Source organism: Physcomitrium patens, chromosome 10 (assembly GCF_059467195.1).
Source record: "Physcomitrium patens ecotype Gransden chromosome 10, ASM5946719v1, whole genome shotgun sequence".
Taxonomy (NCBI): domain Eukaryota; kingdom Viridiplantae; phylum Streptophyta; class Bryopsida; order Funariales; family Funariaceae; genus Physcomitrium; species Physcomitrium patens.
Window position 1 is genome coordinate 12,019,250 of NC_143419.1, and position 25,807 is coordinate 12,045,056.

Consider the following 25,807-nt stretch of genomic DNA (forward strand, 5'->3'; position numbering starts at 1 on the left):
TGGAGATATAGAGATGATCGGAGCTGCTTCAACATCTACAACAAATCACGTTCCCTCTCCAATTGTACAACACCCTATAAGCACTAGAGAACCAAGAATTGCCTTACCTGAGAAATTTGATGGTACGAGATCAAAGTTTCGAGGGTTCATCAATCAAGTACAATTGGCAATTGAACTTCAATCGCAAAGCTATCCAACTCCAGGATCACAAGTCAGGTTTATTGGCACTCTACTTTCTGGTTCTGCATTATCGTGGTTTTTGTCTTTTCTTGAACAACGAAATCCAATATTGGACAATTTGGAAGCTTTTTTGGCGGAGTTTCGATCTATGTATGGTGAACACGATGTAACTCGTGTTGCAACAAATAAGATCCGAATTCTGCGACAAGAAAATCGCTCAGTAACAGTATATGCTTCACAATTTCGACAACTTGCAATTGACATCAAGTGGGATGATGCTGCACTCATCAGTCAATTTCTTTATGGATTGCAATACGAAGTAAAGAAATTGATGCTCAACTTACCTGATCCTCAAACTTTGAGTCAAGCAATCGATTTTGCGGTAAAATGTGATAATCGACTTTTCGAATTTTGATCCGAGAATCATTCACGGGAACCTCAACGTTATTACTCAATGGCAACATCAACATCTTTGCCAAACGTACATTCAGAAGTAGAAAACATGCAAATTGACGCGGTACGTTTTAAACCCCTAACTGAGCAAGAAAAGATTCGTCGTTGTCAAGAAGGATTATGTTTATATTGCGGAGAACCTAAGCACACTGCTCAACATTGTCCAAAGAAACGACGCAACTATAAAATGAGGGGTACGACGGTCAAAGAAGACAACATGTCGGAAAACGGATTCGTCCAGCTACAATAGGGACCGTGCAGCTGGAACCTTGTACAATTCCTAATGAAGGTCCTATCCTCTCCTCAGAACCCTCTCCTTGTTTTATAATAGACTTATATTTAGGACCTAAGAATTACAAAGCCTCTGCTTTATTAGATTCGAGAGCCTCAGCATGTTTTTTAGATGAACAATTTGTTAAAAGTCGTAAAATACCCTTTGTACAAAAACCTAAACCAGTACATGTAGAAGTCATAGATAGTCGTCCCTTGTCTTCTGGAGATGTCACTCATGAAACTCATCCTATAAAAATAACAATAGACGGTCATGATAGCTACATAGCTTTTAACATAATTAAATCTCCGTCCAATCCAGTTATTTTAGGTTTATCCTGGCTAGAAAAATATAACCCTCGAATAGATTGGAATTCGCGTAAACTTGACTTTTCCCAAAGCGTTATTAATAGTTCTACCAACCAAGTAAAAAATTATAAGTCTAGTATAGTAAAACCCGTACTGATAGGTGCAAAAGCATTTATACACGCAGCAAAAGAAGGATCAACTTTTGCTATTTATACTGCACCTATTTTTGAAAACGTAAAGACTTCAAGTGGCATTCCAAGTCAATATCAGGAGTATCAAGACGTTTTTGAGAAAAAGAATGCAGATATTCTTCCTGAGCATCGCCCATATGATTGTTCAATCGACCTCAAGGAAGGAACTCAGCCACCATTTGGACCAATTTACAGTTTATCGCAAGATGAGATGGCTGAACTCAAGACATATATTGACAAGAATTTAGCGAAGAATTTTATACACCATTCAAAATCTCCAGCAGGAGCTCCAATTCTATTCGTAAAGAAAAAAGATGGATCTTTACGAATGTGTATTGATTATCGAGGACTCAACAAGATCACAATCAAGAACAGGTATCCATTACCTTTGATATCAGGACTCCTTGACCAGTTGAATCAAGCCAAGATCTATACAAAAATAGATCTAAGAGGAGCATATAATCTAGTACGGATCAAAGAAGGAGATGAATGACAGACTGCGTTTTGAACCAGGTATGGACATTTCGAATATAATGTCATGCCCTTTGGACTCACGAATGCACCAGCTGCTTTTCAACATCTCATGAATGATGTATTTCGTGAATTCTTAGACAATTTTGTCGTCTGCTATCTAGACGATATCCTGATCTATTCTAAGAACGTCGAAGAACATGAAATACATGTTCGTCAAGTATTACAAAAACTTAGAGATGCAGGATTGTACGCCAAGATGGAAAAGTGTGTATTTCATACTACTCAAGTTGACTTTTTAGGATACATCATTTCAAATGATGGTCTCATGATGGATTCTAAGAAAGTCCAAACAATCATGGATTGAAAGATTTCAAGGACGGTAAGAGATGTCCAATATTTCTTGGGATTTGCCAATTACTATCGGATCTTCATCAAAGATTTCTCACGAGTTGCAGCTCCACTTACATGCTTGACTAGTAAAGATAAATTTCAATGGAATCAAGAAGCGGAAGCAGCATTTGAAGCCTTGAAGACATCGTTTGTCTCTGCACCAGTCTTATATCGTGTTGACTTCTCCAAGGCATTTTTTATGGAAACAGATGCATTAGATTTTGCCTTGGGTGCAGTTTTATCACAAATGGGAACATATGACAAACTTCATTTGATAGATTTTCATTCAAGAAAATTCTCAGCAGTCGAGATCAATTATGAGATCCACGATAAAGAACTTCTTGCGATCGTGGATTCCTTTCAAGAATGGCGTCATAATCTAGAAGGCGCTTCTAGTCCAGTCACTGTGTATACAGATCACAAGAATCTCCAGTATTTCATATCAGCACGTGTGTTGAATCGTCGTCAAGCTCGTTGGAGTATGTCTTTGTCAAGATTCGAGTTCATTATCACTTATCGGCCAGGAAAACAATAAGGTTTGTCTGATGCCCTATCTAAACGTTCTTATTTTGCACCAAAAGAAGGAGATGCAGCTTTTGAGCAACAAAGAACGGTCCTCTTGAAACGGACCAATTTTGGCATCCTATGGTCAAACATAGGTGAGAGGCTGGTTAAGTTGATGTTGCATTGTGAGCATTACATAAAATTCAATTTACTTGGAAATGATATGCATGAACTATCAAAATTTAATTTTTGCATTAGTGGAGTTGTACATATGAAGGGGCTAATTATACATCATCAATATATATATATATATATATATATATATATATTTTGGTTGCACCTCAAGGTTGTAATCTTTGGAATTGCATAAGCAACATGGTGAAAATTTGGAAAGATTTGATTGGAATAAAACCTAGGGAGTTATGAGTTTCTCTACATTTGTAGTTGTGTAGCTCAATTACAAGGTAAGGAGGGTGAACTCTATTATTCGTGAGTTAATTAGTAAGGTAGAATTTGGTGATGAAGGGAGCATAGTAGATTCTCAATACTTTTGCTTCATTGTTAGCATTCCAAGGGAGCTATGGAAGTATAGGGAAGAGAAGGAAGAGAGGGGAGGAAGGGAGGGGGGAAGAGAGAAGAGATTGTTGATACCTAGACTCTAACACGGAATATAAAGGGATGAAAAAATTTTGGGCTTATTAATCAGCATATATAGTTGCCAGGTTTGGGTCCAAAATTGAATGCAAGCTTATTTAATATTAATCTGCAACATTTGCTTTTATCATTATTTGTCAAGGACATGAATCTAGAAAATAGAAATATTTAATCCATTGTCAAATACATAAACTAAAAGTTGATCCATAAACCAATGAAATCTGTGTCAAAGAATGAGTAACAAAATAGAAATAAGGAAGTACGTATATTAAAAATAAATTGGAATGGCTTATTGTCAAAAGACTAGAAAACTTGAGACTCTTGAAACTAGACTAGAAGCAAGAAAGGAGTTGACAAGAGTGCAGAGGGCTTAATTCTTATTTCTATATATACTATCTAACTAGGAGCTACGTGGCGATGTTCTATAGGACCTCTAATATGTGTTGACTTTGTAGAATACATGCTTTGACTTATAAGGCAAGTTTTTCTACATGTGGGCCACATAATTAGCTTGGTCTTCAAGTAAACAACATGTATGGCACATGGCTAACTTGTTGACTATTTTTTTAATCCAAAAAGCCAATTAAAGATACCTATAAAGTCAAAGTAGCATCTATGAAGCATCAAAGAAGCTTCTATAGAAGATATTATAGAATTAACTTATTTTTATCTAATTCTATTTACTTCTACTTATTTATATAGGTAATTATTGGCTTACATGTATATGTTCGTGACATTATCCTCCCTTTTAAAGACGAGTTGTATAAGGGGCAGTCATTATATGTTGAAAAAATCTATGATGCGATGAATTAAATTTGCCACATACTCAAATCTTTGCTCTCTTCGAAGATGATTGATAGGGCCTTTCAACAATCGGTAGTGTTTCATACATGGGCGAGAAGACCACTTTGTTATTTGATTATTGTTGAGGCCTTCATAACTTCTTTTAAATAAAACATTTGGAACACCATCAGGAGTTATTCCTACTTCTAATAAAATTACCAAATATTAGGAGTCTCTTCCAAGGTCGTGATACCAAACGTGTTGTATCTTGCCATCTATTTGAAAGAGTTTATGACATTCTTGAGGATCTTCATCTCGATTGCATCGTCTAAAAGGTTGTGACAACCCCAATGTCTTGTCTGACAAGTCAGCAAATGAAGGCTCTTCAATCGAATCCATTGGTTGTTGGTTTTCCATCTCTTTATTGCCACAAATACAAAGAAGCTACAAACAAGGATTAAAAGTAGAATGTTATCTTGCCTAGATCTTATTTCTTTTATAGGAAATATCTTCATCTTGATTTTAATGGATGTCGTCGATGAAAAGCCTCCACTTTCTTTATTGTATTTGTAAGATTGTTTGTTGGCTTCTATGTGCATTTATTAATATTGTATCTGTGCTAATGAACAACATATTCTAACTTATTTTGGCACTGTTTTGAATCTAAGACTTCTTCCACTTCAAATTCTTCATTATTGTCCACTTCCATAGGAAGATGTAGTTCTTGTCTTTTTCTTGGTATGTCCATTGTCTTGTATAGTTCAAGAAAAGACATGTGAAATATTGGATGGATTTTCATTAATTCAAGTAGATGTAAATGATATGCAACTGGATTGATTTGTGTAGAAATAGAAAATGATCTAAGCCTATGATAGTCCAACTTGTCACAAGGACAAGTGGTCTTGATATTGCAACAAAGTAATCAACCTTGTCACCTATGTGGAATGGTAGATGTTCCTTTCGATGGACATCCGCATTGATCTTTTGTTGTTCTTGAGTTTTTTTGAACTACGCCTTCATTGTTGCATATAGCTCTGACAAATGATTTGCCAAATCCTCTACCACAAGATTATTAGCTTTTGAAAAGTCAAAAGCCTCAAGTCGTGGATAATAACCATAATTGACAAAAAAAGGTGTTTGTTTTATAGAAGAATATATAGTGTTATTATAAGCACACTCTGCCAATGGCAAAAGAATTGTTCAATCATCTTGTTGGTAGTTGATGGTACATCTTAAATACTACTCCAAGACTTGATTAACATGCTCTATTTGTCCATCAGTTTGAGGATGGAATGTCAAAGATAGTTTTATATCTATTTTTAGAATCTTGAAAAGAATGTGCCAAAACCTTGATACAAATTGAGTTTTCTTATTAGATATAATATCCTTAGATAATCTTTGATAGTGATAGATGTTGTCAAGAAAGAGTTTAGTTATTTCTTCAACTATGATAGATTTTGTACATAGTGCAAAATGTACCAACTTGGTAAAATGATCTACTATCATGAATATAGAGTCATAAGAACCTAAGATTAGAAGATTCATGATGAAATCCATAAAAACAGAAGACCATGATTGTTTTGGAATGGATAATAATTGAAGAAATTTGTAAGGTTGATGACGAGGAATTTTTGATCTTGAACAAACGTCACATGACCGAACAAAGTCTTTTATATCTTTTTACATTTGTAGCCACCAAAAATCTCTAGATATAAGTTCAAAAGTCTTGTTGTATCCAAAATGTCATGTTGTTGGAAAGTCATGACGTGCTTGAAAAACATGTAATTATGATTCTTCTTTTCGAACATATAATTGACCTTTGATATAGAGTAGATTTTTTTTAAACTCAAACTTAGAAGTATCTTAGGACTTAGAAAAAAGATTCTTGATATTGTGAATAAGAGGATCAAAAGACATACTTGATTGGATTTGTTTCACAAGGATGGAATCAATAGTCAATGTTGCTTTTATAACTCAAAGATGAAAATGTTGTGACTTCAAAAGAATTGTTCTTTATTGATCAAAGGTTGCATCTTCTTCTTTTGGTGCAAGATAAGAATGTGTAATAAAGGCATCTGATAAATCTTGTTATTTTTTGGATCGATATGTGTTCTTGTAATCAAATCTTAATAAAGACATGCTCCAACGGGCTTGGCGACGATTTAAAACACGTGTTGATATGAAGTACTCGAGATTCTTGTGATTCGTATATATGGTGATTAGATTAGAAGCATCTTCTTATTCAAGACAAGAATTCGATGAAAAATCAATTCGCACAAGTGATCCTTTACTAAAGGAAAGGTAACAAAATATAAATAAATAAGTATGTATATTGAAAGAGAAACTAGAATTACCAAAAGACAAGAAAACTAAAGTCCCTTGAAACTAGACTGGAAGCAAGAAAAGAGTTGACAAGAGTGAAGAAAGCTTCACTCTTTTTTCTATATATACTATCTAACGAGAGGCTACGAGGCGACGTTCTATAGGACCTCCAATATGTATTGACTTTGTAGGACACATGCCTAGTTTTATAAGGCTAGTTTTTCTACGTGTGGGCCACATAGTTAGCTTGATCTTCAAGCTAACAACATGTGTGGTACATGGCTAACTTGTTGACCACATTTTTAATCCAAAAAGTCAATTAAAGACACCTATGAAGTCAAAGCAACGACTATGAAGCTTCTAGGAAGCTTTCTAATTAAATACTATAGAAATAACTTACTTTTATCTAGTTTTACTTACTTCCACCTATTTGTATATGTAATTACAGCTTATATGAGTATGTCCATGATATTACCTCACCTTCTAGGGATGTGTTCCACGAGGAGCGGCCATCATATGTTGACAAAATCTATGATGTGACAAATTATATTTGTCACATACTATGATCTTTGTTCTTATCGAAGACGATGAATAGGGCCTCTCAACCATCGATAGTATCCCATATTAGGACAGAAAGATCACCTAGTTATTTGATCATTGTTGAGGCCTTCATAACTTCGTACGAATAGAATATTCGGAACACCATCAGGAGTTGTTCCTACCTCTAGCATAATCACCAAACATCGAGAGATCCTTCCCAAATCGTAATACCAAATGCATTGTATCTCACCATCTGTTCGAGGAAGAACATGTCGTTGTTGAAGATCTTTATCTCGATTGCGTCGTCTTGAAGGTTGTGACAATCATAATGTCTCATCCGACAGGTCAGCAAACGAAGGTTCTTGAGTTGAATCCGCTGGTTGTGGGCTCTCCATCTAATTACCATCACAAATGCAAAGAAGTTACAAACAAGGATAGGAAATTGAATGTTATCTTGCTTCAATCTTGTCTCTTTTATAAGAGAGATTTTCATCTTGGTTTTGATGGATGTCATTGATGAAAAACTTTGACTTTAGCTGAAGCATTTCCTAGATTCCTGGATGGCTCCCATGTGGGTTCACTAATATCATATTTGCACGAATGAACAAGATATTCTAGCTTATTTCGTCGCCGCCTTGAGTCTAATATCTCTTCCACCTCAAATTCTTCATTATTATCTACTTCTAAAGGAGGCGGTGGCATTTGTCTTCTTCCTTGTATATCCACTGTCTTATATGGTTCAAGAAGAGACACGTGGAATACAGGATGGATCTTCATTGACTCCGGTAGATATAACCGATATGCAACTGGGTTGATCTGTTCAGAAACAGAAAAGGGGCCAAGCCTACGATACTCCAACTTGTTACAAGGTCGAGTAGTCTTGATATTGCGACGAAGTAGCCATACCTTATAACCCACATTGAGTTGTGGTTGCTCCTTACGATATAGATCTGCGTTTATCTTTTGTCGTTCTTGAGCTTCCTTCAATTGCGTCTTCATTATTGCATGTAACTCTGACAACCGATTTGCCATATCTTCTGCTGCAGGATTATCAACTTTTGAAAAATCAAAAGTATCAAGTCATGGATGATAGCCATAATTGGCAAAGAAAGGTGTTTGTTGCGTGGAAGAATGTACCATATTATTATAAGCAAACTCTGCCAATGGCAGAAGGGTTGTCCAATCATCTTGTTGGTAGTTGATAGTACACCTTAAATATTGCTCCAAGACTTGGTTTACGCGCTCTGTTTGTCCATCAGTTTGAGGATGAAAAGCCGAAGATAGTTTTATGTCCACTTTTAAAATCTTGAAAAGGGTCCTCCAAAATCTTGACACAAATTGAGTTCCCCTATCTGATATGATATCTTTAGGTAATCCATGATAGCGATAGATATTATCAATGAAAAGCTTAGCTATTTCTTCACTAGTGATAGATTTTGTACATGGCACAAAATATGCCATCTTGGTGAAACGATCTACTATCACAAATATAGAATCATAAGATCTTGAGCTTGGAAGATTTGTGATGAAATCCATAGAAACAAAAGACCATGGTTGTTCTGGTATAGGTAATGGCTGAAGAAGTCCATAAGATCGATGACGAGGAATTTTTGATCTTGAACAAATATCACATGATTGTATAAAGTCTTTGACTGACTTCCACATTTGTGGCCACCAAAAATCTCTTGATATGAGTTCCAAAGTCTTATTATATCCAAAGTGCCCTGCTGCTAGAAAGTCATGACGTGCTGGAAGAACACGTAAACGTGCTTCTTCTTCTGGAACATATAGGCGTCCTTCAAAATATAATAGATTATTCTTGAACTCGAACTTAGAATGATCACGAGACTTGGAAGAATTATTCTCGATATCATAAACAAGAGGGTCTGAGGACATACTGGACTGGATTTGCATGAGAAAAGTTGAATCAACAGTCAATGTTGATTTCATTGCTCGGAGATTAAATTGCTCCGGTTTCAAGAGGACCGTTCTTTGTTGCTCAAAAGCTGCATCTCCTTCTTTTGGTGCAAAATAAGAACGTTTAGATAGGGCATCAGACAAACCTTATTGTTTTCCTGGCCGATAAGTGATAATGAACTCGAATCTTGACAAAGACATACTCCAACGAGCTTGACGACGATTCAACACACGTGCTGATATGAAATACTGGAGATTCTTGTGATCTGTATACACAGTGACTGGACTAGAAGCGCCTTCTAGATTATGACGCCATTCTTGAAAGGAATCCACGATCGCAAGAAGTTCTTTATCGTGGATCTCATAATTGATCTCGACTGCTGAGAATTTTCTTGAATGAAAATCTATCAAATGAAGTTTGTCATATGTTCCCATTTGTGATAAAACTGCACCCAAGGCAAAATCTAATGCATCTGTTTCCATAAAAAATGCCTTGGAGAAGTCAACACGATATAAGACTGGTGCAGAGACAAACGATGTCTTCAAGGCTTCAAATGCTGCTTCCGCTTCTTGATTCCATTGAAATTTATCTTTACTAGTCAAGCATGTAAGTGGAGCTGCAACTCGTGAGAAATCTTTGATGAAGATCCGATAGTAATTGGCAAATCCCAAGAAATATTGGACATCTCTTACCGTCCTTGAAATCTTTCAATCCATGATTGTTTGGACTTTCTTAGAATCCATCATGAGACCATCATTTGAAATGATGTATCCTAAAAAGTCAACTTGAGTAGTATGAAATACACACTTTTCCATCTTGGCGTACAATCCTGCATCTCTAAGTTTTTGTAATACTTGACGAACATGTATTTCATGTTCTTCGACGTTCTTAGAATAGATCAGGATATCGTCTAGATAGCAGACGACAAAATTGTCTAAGAATTCACGAAATACATCATTCATGAGATGTTGAAAAGCAGCTGGTGCATTCGTGAGTCCAAAGGGCATGACATTATATTCGAAATGTCCATACCTGGTTCAAAACGCAGTCTGTCATTCATCTCCTTCTTTGATCCGTACTAGATTATATGCTCCTCTTAGATCTATTTTTGTATAGATCTTGGCTTGATTCAACTGGTCAAGGAGTCCTGATATCAAAGGTAATGGATACCTGTTCTTGATTGTGATCTTGTTGAGTCCTCGATAATCAATACACATTCGTAAAGATCCATCTTTTTTCTTTACGAATAGAATTGGAGCTCCTGCTGGAGATTTTGAATGGTGTATAAAATTCTTCGCTAAATTCTTGTCAATATATGTCTTGAGTTCAGCCATCTCATCTTGCGATAAACTGTAAATTGGTCCAAATGGTGGCTGAGTTCCTTCCTTGAGGTCGATTGAACAATCATATGGGCGATGCTCAGGAAGAATATCTGCATTCTTTTTCTCAAAAACGTCTTGATACTCCTGATATTGACTTGGAATGCCACTTGAAGTCTTTACGTTTTCAAAAATAGGTGCAGTATAAATAGCAAAAGTTGATCCTTCTTTTGCTGCGTGTATAAATGCTTTTGCACCTATCAGTACGGGTTTTACTATACTAGACTTATAATTTTTTACTTGGTTGGTAGAACTATTAATAACGCTTTGGGAAAAGTCAAGTTTACGCGAATTCCAATCTATTCGAGGGTTATATTTTTCTAGCCAGGATAAACCTAAAATAACTGGATTGGACGGAGATTTAATTATGTTAAAAGCTATGTAGCTATCATGACCGTCTATTGTTATTTTTATAGGATGAGTTTCATGAGTGACATCTCCAGAAGACAAGGGACGACTATCTATGACTTCTACATGTACTGGTTTAGGTTTTTGTACAAAGGGTATTTTACGACTTTTAACAAATTGTTCATCTAAAAAACATGCTGAGGCTCTCGAATCTAATAAAGCAGAGGCTTTGTAATTCTTAGGTCCTAAATATAAGTCTATTATAAAACAAGGAGAGGGTTCTGAGGAGAGGATAGGACCTTCATTAGGAATTGTACAAGGTTCCAGCTGCACGGTCCCTATTGTAGCTGGACGAATCCGTTTTCCGACATGTTGTCTTCTTTGACCGTCGTACCCCTCATTTTATAGTTGCGTCGTTTCTTTGGACAATGTTGAGCAGTGTGCTTAGGTTCTCCGCAATATAAACATAATCCTTCTTGACAACGACGAATCTTTTCTTGCTCAGTTAGGGGTTTAAAACGTACCGCGTCAATTTGCATGTTTTCTACTTCTGAATGTACGTTTGGCAAAGATGTTGATGTTGCCATTGAGTAATAACGTTGAGGTTCCCGTGAATGATTCTCGGATCAAAATTCGAAAAGTCGATTATCACATTTTACCGCAAAATCGATTGCTTGACTCAAAGTTTGAGGATCAGGTAAGTTGAGCATCAATTTCTTTACTTCGTATTGCAATCCATAAAGAAATTGACTGATGAGTGCAGCATCATCCCACTTGATGTCAATTGCAAGTTGTCGAAATTGTGAAGCATATACTGTTACTGAGCGATTTTCTTGTCGCAGAATTCGGATCTTATTTGTTGCAACACGAGTTACATCGTGTTCACCATACATAGATCGAAACTCCGCCAAAAAAGCTTCCAAATTGTCCAATATTGGATTTCGTTGTTCAAGAAAAGACAAAAACCACGATAATGCAGAACCAGAAAGTAGAGTGCCAATAAACCTGACTTGTGATCCTGGAGTTGGATAGCTTTGCGATTGAAGTTCAATTGCCAATTGTACTTGATTGATGAACCCTCGAAACTTTGATCTCGTACCATCAAATTTCTCAGGTAAGGCAATTCTTGGTTCTCTAGTGCTTATAGGGTGTTGTACAATTGGAGAGGGAACGTGATTTGTTGTAGATGTTGAAGCAGCTCCGATCATCTCTATATCTCCACTTTCTGCTATTCTTGTTCTTTCTTGTGTTGGTGAATTGAGTTGATGCATCGCAAGCATTAACTCCTTCATTTGCTCTTGCATTTGTGCCATTGCACTCTTTATTTCAACAAGCTCTGTCATAATGACACTAAGAAGAAAAATTTGTTTGATATTGCTTAAGACAAAAGAAAAGAAAGACTTGATAACAAAGAAGATACTAAGAACAATATCAGTTTAGAAGTGGGTAATCCGCAAACTTCTAATACGCTTGTGTCTTGTCAAGAGAAAGGGGTAATCCACTCTTACTCAAGAAAAAACAAAGCTCTGATATTGTAAGTGTACTCTTGTCAATCTGTCAAGGACAAAGACTCGATGAGGGAAAATATACACCAAAAGGCTATCTCGATATAATAAGTCAAAATATAAACAAGTAGGTATATTAAAAGGAAACTGGAATGGCTATTGCCACAAGACAAGAAACTAAAGACTCTTGAACCTGGACTAGAAGCAAGAAAGGAGTTGACAAGAGTGAAGAAGCCTTCACTCTTGTCTCTATATATACTATCTAACTAGGGGCTACGTGGCGAAGTTCTATAGGACCTCCAATATGTGTTGACTTTGTAGGACACATGCCTTGACTTACAAGGCAAGTTTTTCTATGTGTGGGCCACATAGTTAGCTTGATCTTCAAGCTAACAACATGTGTGGCACATGGCCAACTTGTTGACCACGTTTCTAATCCAAAAAGTCAATTAAAGACACCTATGAAGTCAAAGCAACGTCTAGGAAGTTTCTAGGAAGCTTCTATATTAAATATTATAGAATTAACTTACTTTTATATACTTTTATTTACTTCTACCTATTTCTATATGTAATTACTAGCTTACATGATTATGGCCGTGATACGAACTGGACAAAGACGTAGAGGATATATTCTGAATCAAACAGCAATTGGATAAATTGGTGCATACCGGAGGATGCACAGGTTCAGAGGGGGTGGATGTCGTGTTGTAACACGAGTATACCGTGAAAATATAAAGAAAAGGGACTTTTATTAATGTTCAGTTACCTCGAATATTGGGAGCAACGACCAACTTCAGTGCAAATACTGAGTGGCCAGGTTCAGTCACCCCGTTACAGTCAGTCGGGGCATATTGAAATGCTCCGTTCGATTCCAATAATGGGAGTCAGCAGGAAGAGAAAGGACCAATTCACACGACAGGTGAGCTTGGTTCGAAGAGCCAATTGGATCCAATTTCAAGAATCTAATCCGGGTCCTCTTACCCAATATGAGACCTGAATTAGCCGAGCAACCCAATGTAGTCTAATTACGGGAAAATCCAGGTCTTACTACGGGCCTCAGCCAATCTGATGTGAAGGACCAATTTGATCCAATTACGGGGACATCCGGGTCTTACTACTGGACTCTTAGCCAATATGAGGCCTGAATTGGTCGGGGGACGCAATGTGGTCCCGATTACGGGGTTTCGATTCTGTTTCAGGCTGTCCTGTTCTCTGTGCCGTTTCAAGGAACGTTGTTTTTGGTAAAAGGATCTCTTAAAGGTAAAAATAGAAAAAAAAGCTCTGACGACGAGAGCCAATTTTGGATCCAAGCTCTGACGGTGGGAGCCAATTTCGGATCCAAGACGGAAGATTGAAGAAATTCAAAGGATAAGGTTAGGGGGGAGAATAAGTTTTGGAGGAGTTTTAAGGATAGGAGAGAGCTAGCTTCACGCTTCGGGCGGGGAAAGAAGACAGAGAATTGGATTTTTTTTTCTTCATAGGGTTTTGGGAAGACTGAGGCAATCGTTGCTGAAGTCAGTGTTGTAATGGTGAATCGGGATTTTTAATGAAGTGGATTGATTACTCTTGACTGTTTTGTGAAATCGAGTTACGTCTATGATGAAGAGTTAAAAGGGTATCTATAGGATTGAGTATGCGGAGTGAATGAAATTTATTGGGTTAATCTAACAAGACAGTCGGTGGATACAAGATCGTGAGTATAAAGCGGTATTGAAGATTAGCAGTTTGGGTTATTCGGGGTTCTCTGTAACGTCTAGAGACCTACCGGCTGGGGCAAAAAGGACTTCGACAAGCAGTCGAAGGACATCTGTATAGATTTACGGTGTATTCTTGCAGTCTTTCATATTCCAACAGTCAAAAACTGATAGACTGCTTGACTATCTGCGAATCTCCATACTACCTTCTACAGCCAGACGTCCGGCGTGTTCTCGAGCAGGAAAGCACGTAATACGACAACGTAGCAAGATCATTTATAATGGCATCCAACTTGGACTCCAAACTTTTAGTCATACTAATATCTTGACCTCTAGCCATTCTAAGAAAAGGAAAGAATTGACTCTACAAGAAGGCAGTATTAGTTTAGAAGAGGGTACTCTGCAACCTCTAAAATGCCTTAAAATCTTCAAGAAGAGAGATAATCCACTCTCTCCAAGAAAGATAAGACTCCAATATTATTATAGAAGAAATATCAATTTAGAGGAGGATAATCCGCAACCTCTAAAATACTAGTACCTTCAAGCAGAGGACTAATCTACACTCTAAGAAGAAAGAACTAGCTCTAATATGAAAGATGAGTGCAGTCTCAACAAATTGTCACAAATTTAGAATACTGATTAGAAATCTAAACAAGAAGCTCAAGAAGAGTCGGCAAGAACTAGATTAATCAAATGAGTACAAGAATAACACTAGAGAGGTGAATTAGAGCTCCAAGAGGTGTGTTGTCGAGACTGAGGATCCCTTCAATCTCAGCTCTTATATATACTACAAGCTAGGAAGCTTCTTAAGTAGCTTCTATAAGTTAGGAAGCTTCTCAAGCAGCTTCCACAAGCTAGGAAACTTCTCAAGCAACTTCCACGAGCTTGAAAACTTTTCAAGTAGCTTCTACGAACTATAAAGCTTCTCTAGAACCTTCTAGAATCTTCTACAACTTCCTAGTGTATGTCCTTGACAACATCTTATATTTGTATATTTGATGTATTTTTCTTTTTGAAAACAAACTATAATTATATTTTTATTTTTTAATCTTACAACTTGTTTGAAAAATTAGTGGCAACAAGAGGTGCAATGCTTTCTTCAAGCAATTCTATCTATCATGACACTCCATAGATCTTTCATCATTCTTGAATTTCTTTTAATAGTATCTTCATTGTTGTATGAAGTATTGATAAATGATTTATCAAATCTTTTGTTGTAGGATTATGAACTTTTGAAAATTCAAAAGTATCAAGTCATGGATGATAACTATAATTGATAAATCAAGATATTTGTTAAATAAGAAAATATACTAAATTATTATATGCAAACTTTGCCATGGGACAAAAGAACTGTTCAATCATCTTGATGATTATTGATGGTAATCTTCAAATCATCTTCAAGAACTTGAGTCATCCATTTTAATTGTCCATTAATTTGAAGATAAAAGATCAAAGAGAGATATAAATCCATAACTAAAATTTCAAAAATAATTCTCTTAGATCTTAATATAAATTGGATTTTGCTATCCGATATAATATCCTTAAATAATCTATAATATTGATGGATAATACCAAGAAAAAATTTAGTTGTTTTTTTTTATTTGTGATAGATTTTATATGTAATACAAAATGTGCTATTTTGGCAAAACAATCTACTATTACAAATAAAAATCATACAAATTCGATACTAAAAGATCTATTATAAAATCCATAGAAACTAAAGACTATGGTTGTTCCAAAATAGATAATTGCTAGAGAAATTCATAAATCTATGACAAGGAATTTTTAATCTTAGACAAACATTACATGAGTGCTCAAAGTCTTTTATAGCCTTTTATATTTATAGCCGCCAAAAATCTTTAGATATAAGCTCCAATTTCTTATTGAAACCAAAATATCCTATTACTAGAAAATTGAGTCATGCTTGAAAAACACATAATTGTGCTTCTTCTTATAGAACATATAGGTGACCTTCAAAATAAAGTATATTTTCTTGAATTCAAACTTAAAAGTATCATGAAACTTAGACAAATTATTTCTAATATTTAAAGAAGAAAATCAAAGTACATACTTATTTGAACTTACTTGACAAAGGCTAAATCAATAGTTAGTGTTAATTTTATTACTAGAAGGTGAAAATTCTTTAAGTTTAAGGAAATCATTCTTTATTGATAAAAAGATAGATGATCTTCTTTCAATATAATATAATAATATCTAAAAATAGAGTTTAATAAATCTTAAATTTTTTTATCAATAAATAATATTAAAATCAAATCTAAATAAATACATGCTCAAATAAGCTTAATGATAAATCAAAACATATACCAACAAGAAATACTCGAGTTCTTATGATTCATATATACAAGAACTGAATATAAGGTGTCTTTTAGATAATGATGCCATTCACAAAATGAATCTATGATTATAAAGAGCTCTTTGTCATGAATCTAAAAATTAATCTTAGCTATTAAAAATTTCTTAAAATAAAAAGTTACCAAGTAGAGCTTGTCATCTATTCCCATTGATTATAAAACAACACCATAAGGAAACTTAAATGAATGTGATTTAATAAAAAATGCCTCAAAACAATTGATTTAATATAATTAAGATATATAAATAAATATATTTTCTAAAGGTTCAAATAATGCTTTAGTTTCATTGCACTACTCTACTTTGTCATTAACTATCAGATGTATCAGACAAAGTGTCAAATGTAAAAACGTTTTACATTAAGATCTAAGAACAAATTGCAAATCTTAAAAAACATTGCATATCTTTGACAATTTATCACATCTTCGAAACTATGATAGTCTTGACCTTCTTAGGATTCATTATAAAACCATCGTTTGAGATAATATATCTTAAGAAGTCAACTTGAGTAGTGTGAAATATATACTCTTTTATCTTAGCATATAATCATGCATTTTTTTCTAAAACACAATGAATATAAACTTTATGCTCTTATGTATTCTTAGAATAGAATAAAATATCATCTAATTAATGAAAGACAAAATCATTAAGAAACTCACTAAAGACATTATTTATTAGATGTTGAAAAGTAGCCAATGCATTTATAAATCCAAATGGCATGACATTATATTTGAAATGCATATACTTGATTTGAAACACAATTTTTCATTCATCTCCTTCTTTAATACATACTAGATTATATGCTCTTTGTATGTCTATTTTCACATACATCTTTGCTTCATTCAATTGATCAAAAAGTCCTAAAATCAAAGATAGAAGGTACTAATTCTTGATAGCAATCTTATTGTGTCCTCAATAGTCCATATACATCCTCACAGATTAGACTTTTCTTCACAAATTATATAAAAGCCCCAATTGGAGCTTTAAAAAGGCATGTGAAGTTATTAGTAAAATTTTCATTAATATACTCTTTGAGTGCAATCAACTCGTTTTGTGATAGGCTATAGATTGGTTCAAATAGTCGTTTAGCTCTTTCTTGAAGATCAATGAAAAAAATCATAAAGACAATTCTTTGAAAGAATATCTTTATTTATTTTTTAAAAATATCAAAATAAACTTGGTATAGGCTTGAAATGCCATTTAAAATATTTTCACTATGAACAATAGATGTAGTGTACGTAACAAAAGTTGACTACTATTTTGCAACATGCATAAAAGTTCTCACACTAATTTATAATAGTTTGTATGTATAGGTCTTATTATTTTTTAAATCTCGAACAAAATCTTCGATAAAACTATGAAAAAAATCAAAGTAACAAAAAAACTAATCTATTTCAGAGTTATGACTTTTTATACACAATACTATTAAAAAAAATTAGATTAAAATAAGATCTAATTATATTAAATATTATTTACCTATTATAACTATTAAATATTACTTCTCAAGATTTAATTTCATTGATAACATCTCAAAAACATAAAGAACGACCACCTATTACTTCTACATCTATAAGTTTGATTATATTAACAAAGGTTATATCTTATTTTTTTGAAAAAGTCTTTATCTATAAAAGAAGCTGAGGCTCCTAAATCTAATAAGGCTAAGACTTTGTGATATTTTGGTCTTAAAAAAACTTCTATTGTAAAATAAGGTGAGGGATTTGAAGAGGGAATAGGATCTTTAATAGGATTTATGAAAGATTTTAGCTACATGATCTCTATTGTAGTTGGAGAAACTTGTTTTTCAATATATCATCCTCTTAGGCAACCATGCTCTTCATTTTGTGATTGCTTTTTTTTTTTAGACAATGTTGAGCAATATACTTGGATTCTCTACAAGATAGACACAAATATTTTTGACAACAATAAGTCTTTTTTGTTCAATAAGAAGTTTAAAATATATTGTGTTAATTTTCATAGGCCTTGGTTTAGACAAGTAAACTTCCAAAAACTTAGAAGATGTCGATATGGCTTCACTTTTATTTACCTAATTAAATCTTTTTTTTAAGCATTGATTGATCCATGCAAAGGCCCGAGCAATAAATTGCTTCAATGAACCTATTCTTGGCATTGTCAACAATAAATCTTTGACATTATCTTTCAACTTATATCAAAATTGATTGATGAAGGCTAGGCTAGATCACTAAATCTTATCTTTCAATCAAAATAAGGTTTGACTTGTGAGCAAGGTTCCAACTAAATTAACTTGTGACTCTTTCGTTGAATAGCGCTTAGATTGTAAAAATGATACCAATCAAATTTAATTAACAAATCCTTGAAACTTGGAGCATGTGCCAACAAATTATTTTGGAAGATTAATTCAAGGCTCCTTACGTTGTTGAATAGTTGAATTTTCTTATTGAAGTACAGATACCACCGCCTCCTTATATGTAGAAGCTTGAGAAAGTAATTGTATCACAAGTTGAATTATTTTAGGTCTTGCATCACTATGAAAACTTACAAAACATTCCTCAATTTTAATAATGTTATAAGACAAAATATTTAGCATACTAATAATAATATCTAACTTAGACTCAAGAGACTCAATTATACTAATATCTTCACTTCTAGCCATTGTAAATGATAAAAAATAAAATTTCTAAACAATACCAATTTAATAGAATATGATTTGTAATTTCTAAACTGCTTAGATGCCTTGAAGAAGAGGGGTAATCTACTCTCTATCAAGAAGGATCAAGCTCTAGTATAGATAAGAAGGCAATCTTAACAAACTATCATGGGCATACTATACAAGAGACCAAACAAGAAGTTGAACAAAAGAATTTCAATAAAAAAGCTAGCAAGAACTTGATTAAATCATATGAGTATAAAATCATCACTAAGAGAAGTGAGCTAAAACCTCAAGAAATATATTATTGAGATTAAAGATTCCCTTGGCCTTGACTCCAATATATACTAAATATCAGGAAGCTTCTTAAGAAGTTTTCATTTTACTTAAAAATAAAGCAATCTTAGGAAACTTCTCAAACAATTTTTTTAATCATCTTAGAACTTTTTAGAATCTATTATAATATTCTAGGAATATTCTAAAACCTTCTAAAGTATTTTAGAAATCTTTTTTAAAATCTTCTATTAAAATATTTTAAATTTTTTTAAAAACCTCCTATTAGAATATTTGAGGAATCTTATAAAAACTTCCAGAATCTAATAAAATATTTTCAAAATATTTTCAAAATCTTCTTGTTGGATGTCTATAACAATCCTAATCAAAATCTAATTGATACTAGTTTATCCTAAGACAATCTTAAAACCTTAATAAGTATTGATGAAGTTGTTGATTTTGCTTAAATTTTTTGCATATATTATAATCTCTAATGTATCAATTGTCCTCTTTCTCTAACCTTAACATTGATCTTTTATCAGTAATACTTGTTTGTTGAATCATTTACTTGTACTTAAAATTGACAATCTGTTTAAAAATTAACTTTACAATGTGCTCACAAAAAATATATATATATATGGAAGAATATTCAAAATCAAAGAAATCTTAATTGAATTTGAAAACCCAAATTCTAAGATCCTAACCAAGCTGAATTTTAATAATCTATGATCTAATTATTATTTTGATTTTAAATTTACAAAAAAATATTTAAGATAAATAGATACATAAGCCTAAAAATATTTAGTCACAAATATATTATAATGTTCACAAAATTCTCACACATATAAACTCTATTTTATTTCTCTAAAATCCAAACCACTTAAAGCACCTTTTACTTTAAAAAACTCTTAACAATTCAATATTAATCCAAACTACTTAAAATCAACTCTTGACCAAACTCTATTAAGCCTTCTCTTTATTTTTGTTCTTTGATCAATAAAAAAAAATATCGAAATTATTGTATGAATGAAATTTTGTATCTTAAAATGTAATTTTGACTTAAATTCATAATTGGTCATCTCTTAGTATTGTTACAAACATCCAATAAGAAGTTTTAAAGAATATTCTTTAAAATATTCTATTAGATTCTAAAAGATTTCAAAAGATTCTTAAAAGATTCTTAAAAGGTTCTTTAAGGTTCTTAAAATAATCTAGTTAGTTTTAAAAAGTTCTAAGAAGATTAAAGAAGTTATTTGAGAAGCTTCTTAGGATTGCTTCATCTTCAAGCAACATAAGAACTTCTTCAAAAACTTCTTAAGTTTGATTAATCTTCAAGCAACATAAGAACTTCTTCAAAAACTTCTTAAGTTTGCTTAATCTTCAAACAACATAGAAACTTCTCAACGAGCTTCTTAAGGTTGCTTCATCTTCAAGCAACATAGAAACTTTTTGAAAAACTTCCTAACATCTAATATATATTGGAGTTGAGGCTGAGGAGATCCTCAATCTCAACAACACATCTCTTAGGGTTCTAATTCACTATTCTTAGTGTTGATCTTATACTCATCTAGTTTAATCAAGTTCTTGTAAGTTTTTTTTTTGTTAAAATTCTTTTGTTCAACTTCTTGTTTGGTTTCTTATATAGTATATTCGTGACAAGTATCAACATCTAATTTTTGTAGGTAAATTTTTCTATAAACTACTATTTATTTCTATTTCAAAATATCCATGATAATAATTTTATTAAATTACTTTGTTATGTCATATTTATAGCTCTACAAACTAAATAGAAGTCTATTTTTTAAAAAGATAGCATTAGCACTTGTTACTTTTACTACTTCTTTGACTATTATCTATATCTCTAAGGTAGTTTTTTACTATGTTTTGAAAGAAGATTTTTTGTATTGTTAATTTTTCTTCTTTTTTTTAATTATAAAATAATTTTATCTTTTTACTTTAAAGATATAATAACTATAAATTATACATGTTAAGACTACTTAAATTTTGTATATATACAAAGATGGAAATTATTTAGATTATGTTTAATGTGTCTTCCTAATAAAAAAAAATACATTTAGATCCTTTTTGTAAGTCATATTGAATGTGTCCTCTATATGAAAAACATCCACTTCTAAGAATTAATTAAGATTATAGACAAGACATTATTTCTTTTCCATCAAATTAAGTTTGTTTAGAATTTAATTGAGATGTAAGGTTCTTTGTCTTTTGCAAATACAATTTAGTATTTACATCTTGGTGCACACTGCATTTCCAAGTTGGTTTTCACATAATATGATCACATTGACCAAGGTTGTACATAAAAAGTTTCAAATATAAGACATCATTTGTGAAACAAGTTCAAATATTGGCTTATTGAAGTAATAAATATACCATTAAATATTTGGAAAATCTTGTAATTATGCTAACTTTGATGCACCAAGGATAAATCTTTTATTAATTTAAATATGATTAAATACTTATGTTATACCAAAATTAAATAATTTTATAAATTTACAGATTTTAAAAATAGGAACTATTCTTTGATATTATTTATGATAAATTTTGTCTTTGAAAAAAATATTTGTTTGGTAATATTATATATTAAGAGCAAAAATATATTGAAACTACAATTTTTGGTCAGTGTATTTGTTAACAATATATTGGATTAGTGTATAACACACCAAACAGAAAACAACCCATTTGATCAAGAAAGTATGGCTTTGATGATAATGAAATTAATTCCAAACTGTTTGTTAATCTTGATTGTTTAGAATGTACCATTATCTGTGATGTGTACCTAGTTATTTATGCAATCTTGCAGAACTATTGTATCTTTTATGGTCTTTTATTAAAGTCACTTGTAGGTTTGACTTTGGCATATTTTACATGTTAAAAACAATTACTGCTGCTATTTTAATATCAATACATTATTGGTATCAAAATAATAAACCAAACATGTGTATCTTAAAATAATTCAGAAAACAAACATGGTTAGATATCTTTATTATTGAAATAATTTTAATTTTACATTAAACTAATTCTTTAAAATTAAGTGAAGATGCCGATGCCGATGCATTCGAATTGTGTGCATGTGTATGAGTATAAATAATTGAATAGTTATGCGTTGCGATGCTTATTTTATTTTATTTTATTTTATTTCTGTTGAAAGAGTGTGGGAATAGCAGAAATCCATACACATGCATACAAAGATTGCAAGGGATGGGGCATGTAGCGGCGGGGGGGGGGGGGCGGGGTAGAACAGTAGCAGGGAAGTAGAAGAAGCTTACGTGGGCAGAAATTTAACCCCCACCAATTCACGTCATAGATCCCAGTCATACGCGTGCCCACCAATGGCAGCCCTCCCCGGGGCCGTGACGCGATCGGGCGTCCCCTGGGCCAATCACGGCCTCCGATGACTAGGCCTGAACTAATCTGGGCCAACCAGAGCCTCTCGGCCAGCGGTTGCATTCACACCGACAGGGCGAGGGGCTGGCTTGGTAACGACCAACCTCCGGTTCACGGCGAAGCGAATTCTCCAGAACTTACGAGGCCCCGCGCAGCCCTATATTCCCAGCACTCGCCTCTGGCACTGCGTCAATCGAGGGTGCGCTTTCGTCTTTCTTGTCGTGGCTACCTTTTACGTGCTTAGATCTGCGGTGCTTGGGCTTGCATAAATCTGCGGGCACTGCCTAAGGGACTAGTTTCGATCGAGGAGGTTTTTGTTTTCGGTGTCGGACGTTATCCGCCTTGGGTCGGTTTTGCGGGAGGTGCTTGCTGTTAGGTTTTTGTTCGCGGACTGAGAGTTTGCGCGGAGTGGGGCACCATGGGGCGCCACACACTGCTGGTGCTGGGCCTGCTGTTCGCGGCCGGCGTGGCTGGGAGCTTCGGCGCCGCAGAAGAGGCGGCGAAGCTGGGCACCGTGATCGGAATTGATCTGGGGACGACCTACTCGTGCGTGGGCGTATACAAGAACGGGCATGTGGAGATCATCGCCAACGACCAGGGGAATCGTATCACTCCTTCGTGGGTGGCATTCACGGACAATGAGCGTCTGATCGGCGAGGCGGCGAAGAACCAGGCCGCCGTGAACCCCGAGCGGACGGTGTTCGACGTGAAGCGGTTGATCGGTCGGAAGTTCGAGGACAAGGAGGTGCAGAAGGACATCAAGCTGTTTCCATACAAGATCGTGAACAAGGATGGGAAGCCGCACATCCAGGTGAAGGTGAAGGACGGCGAGGTGAAGGTGTTCACGCCGGAGGAGATCAGCGCCATGGTGCTGGTGAAGATGAAAGAGACCGCGGAGGCGTACCTGGGGAAGAAGATCAAGGACGCCGTGGTGACGGTGCCCGCGTACTTCAACGATGCGCAGCGACAGGCCACCAAGGATGCGGGAGTGATAGCGGGGCTGAACGTGGCTCGCATCATCAACGAGCCCACCGCGGCCGCCATCGCCTACGGGTTGGACAAGAAGGGCGGGGAGAAGAACATCCTGGTGTTCGATTTGGGAGGCGGCACATTTGATGTCAGCGTGCTGACGATCGACAACGGCGTGTTCGAGGTGCTGTCGACGAATGGCGACACTCATTTGGGAGGGGAGGACTTCGACCAGCGCATCATGGAATACTTCATCAAGCTGATCAAGAAGAAGCACAACCGGGACATTAGCAAGGACAAGAAGGCGATCGGGAAGCTGAGGAGGGAGGCGGAGAGGGCGAAGAGGGCCCTGAGCAACCAGCACCAGATCCGTGTGGAGATCGAGTCGCTGTTCGACGGCGTGGACTTTTCGGAGCCGCTGACGCGGGCGAGGTTTGAGGAGCTGAACAACGATTTGTTCAGGAAGACGATGGGCCCCGTGAAGAAGGCGATGGACGACGCCGGGCTGCAGAAGACGGACATTCACGAGATCGTGCTGGTGGGGGGCAGCACCCGCATTCCCAAGGTGCAGCAGCTGTTGAGGGACTACTTCGACGGGAAGGAGCCAAACAAGGGCGTGAACCCTGACGAGGCGGTGGCGTACGGGGCGGCAGTGCAGGGAGGGATTTTGAGCGGGGAGGGAGGCGAGGAGACGAAGGACATTCTGTTGCTGGACGTGGCGCCACTGACGCTGGGTATCGAGACGGTGGGAGGGGTGATGACGAAGCTGATTCCCAGGAACACGGTGATTCCGACGAAGAAGTCGCAGGTGTTCACGACGTATCAGGACCAGCAGACGACGGTGTCGATCCAGGTGTTCGAGGGAGAGCGCAGTCTGACGAAGGATTGCCACGAGCTGGGGAAATTCGACCTGACGGGCATCCCAGCGGCTCCTCGGGGGGTTCCGCAGATCGAGGTGACGTTCGAGATCGACGCGAACGGAATTCTGAACGTGAAGGCGGAGGACAAGGGCACCGGGAAGTCGGAGAAGATCGTGATCACGAACGACAAGGGTCGGCTGAGCCAGGAGGAGATCGACCGGATGGTGCAGGAGGCGGAGGAGTTTGCGGAGGAGGACAAGAAGGTGAAGGAGAGGATCGACGCCCGGAACAGTCTGGAGACGTACGTGTACAACATGAAGAACCAGCTGGGGGACAAGCTGGGCGAGAAGATCTCGGCCGAGGACAAGGAGACGATCGAGACGGCGATGAAGGAGGCGTTGGAGTGGTTGGACGAGAATCAGAGCGCGGAGAAGGAGGACTTCCAGGAGAAGCTGAAGGAGGTGGAGGGGATCTGCAACCCGATCGTGACGAAGTTGTACCAGGCCGCGGGTGGAGCACCGGGTGCGGGCGCGTCGGAGGACGGCGAGAGCGACGACGAGAGCCACGAGGAGTTGTAATGGGGCAGGGGAGGCGTAGGAACGGGCGGGGTGCGGAATTCGCACCCGGTTCGGTGATTAGGAGGATTGTAGAGGTGATGTAAAGCGTAGGTCTGCTCGTATGAGACGGGCGTCCAGGGCGGGGGTGTGGGGATTCCTCGCGGCGGCATCGTGGGATGGCTCGAGGGACGGGCACCCGCGGCGCAGCTTAGTGATTCGCCCGAAGTCGAGATTCAGCAGCAGCAGCAGCAGCCACCACCACCACCACCAGAGGAGAGAGATTGGGCAGGGAGAGAAACGATGGTGTGGGAGTTTTTTTCGACCTATCCCACGTCTTTAAGTGGGTTTCATGTGGACGTTGTGATGCATGTGAGACTAATGTAGAGCTATCATCACTTCATCTGTGATGCATTCACATTTCGCGGTGTCGGGGTGCGGGTTGGCATGTGCATTTTGTCTTATCGAATTGGAGTCGTCGTGGAGCGGATGGGAATGATTGTGATGGTTTTGAGGTGAGCAGAGTATGGGAATGTCGTCGTCGGTTTGGTAATTTGTGGAGGCATGGGTACACGCGAGTGCGATGTATTGCAGGCGTGGTTGGTGAGGTGGATGTGTGGAATGGGAGTGGGTCATTTTGGGGAAGGGGAGTGGTGAAGTTTCACCGACTTTCAGGTGAAGTTCGAGTGCATGATTGGGGCGTATGGGTGTTTTGTGTTGGGATACATTGCTGCAATTTTGTTGCAGCATTTGATTGTAGGGGCCGTTTGGGTATTAGGAGTGAGGCCAGTCAATTGCGGGAGGTGCTGTTGCAAGCTTGAGAAGGCAGCGGT

The 25,807-nt window shown here is 36.3% G+C and overlaps 1 protein-coding gene across 1 annotated transcript; it reads left to right on the forward strand.

The window, feature by feature from the left end:
• Nucleotides 1–21,860: 21,860 nt before the first annotated feature.
• LOC149988285 (heat shock 70 kDa protein BIP1) lies at nucleotides 21,861–25,394 on the forward strand. Its single transcript, XM_090253765.1, has one exon. The coding sequence runs from the start codon at nucleotides 23,010–23,012 to the stop codon at nucleotides 24,996–24,998; it is 1,989 nt and encodes a 662-aa protein (XP_090109891.1). The 5' UTR covers nucleotides 21,861–23,009; the 3' UTR covers nucleotides 24,999–25,394.
• Nucleotides 25,395–25,807: the final 413 nt, after the last annotated feature.

What these genes read in the sequence shown, in the direction of transcription:
- LOC149988285 (XM_090253765.1), top strand. Translation starts at nt 23,010, where the DNA reads ATGGGGCGCCACACACTGCTGGTGCTGGGCCTGCTGTTCGCGGCCGGC.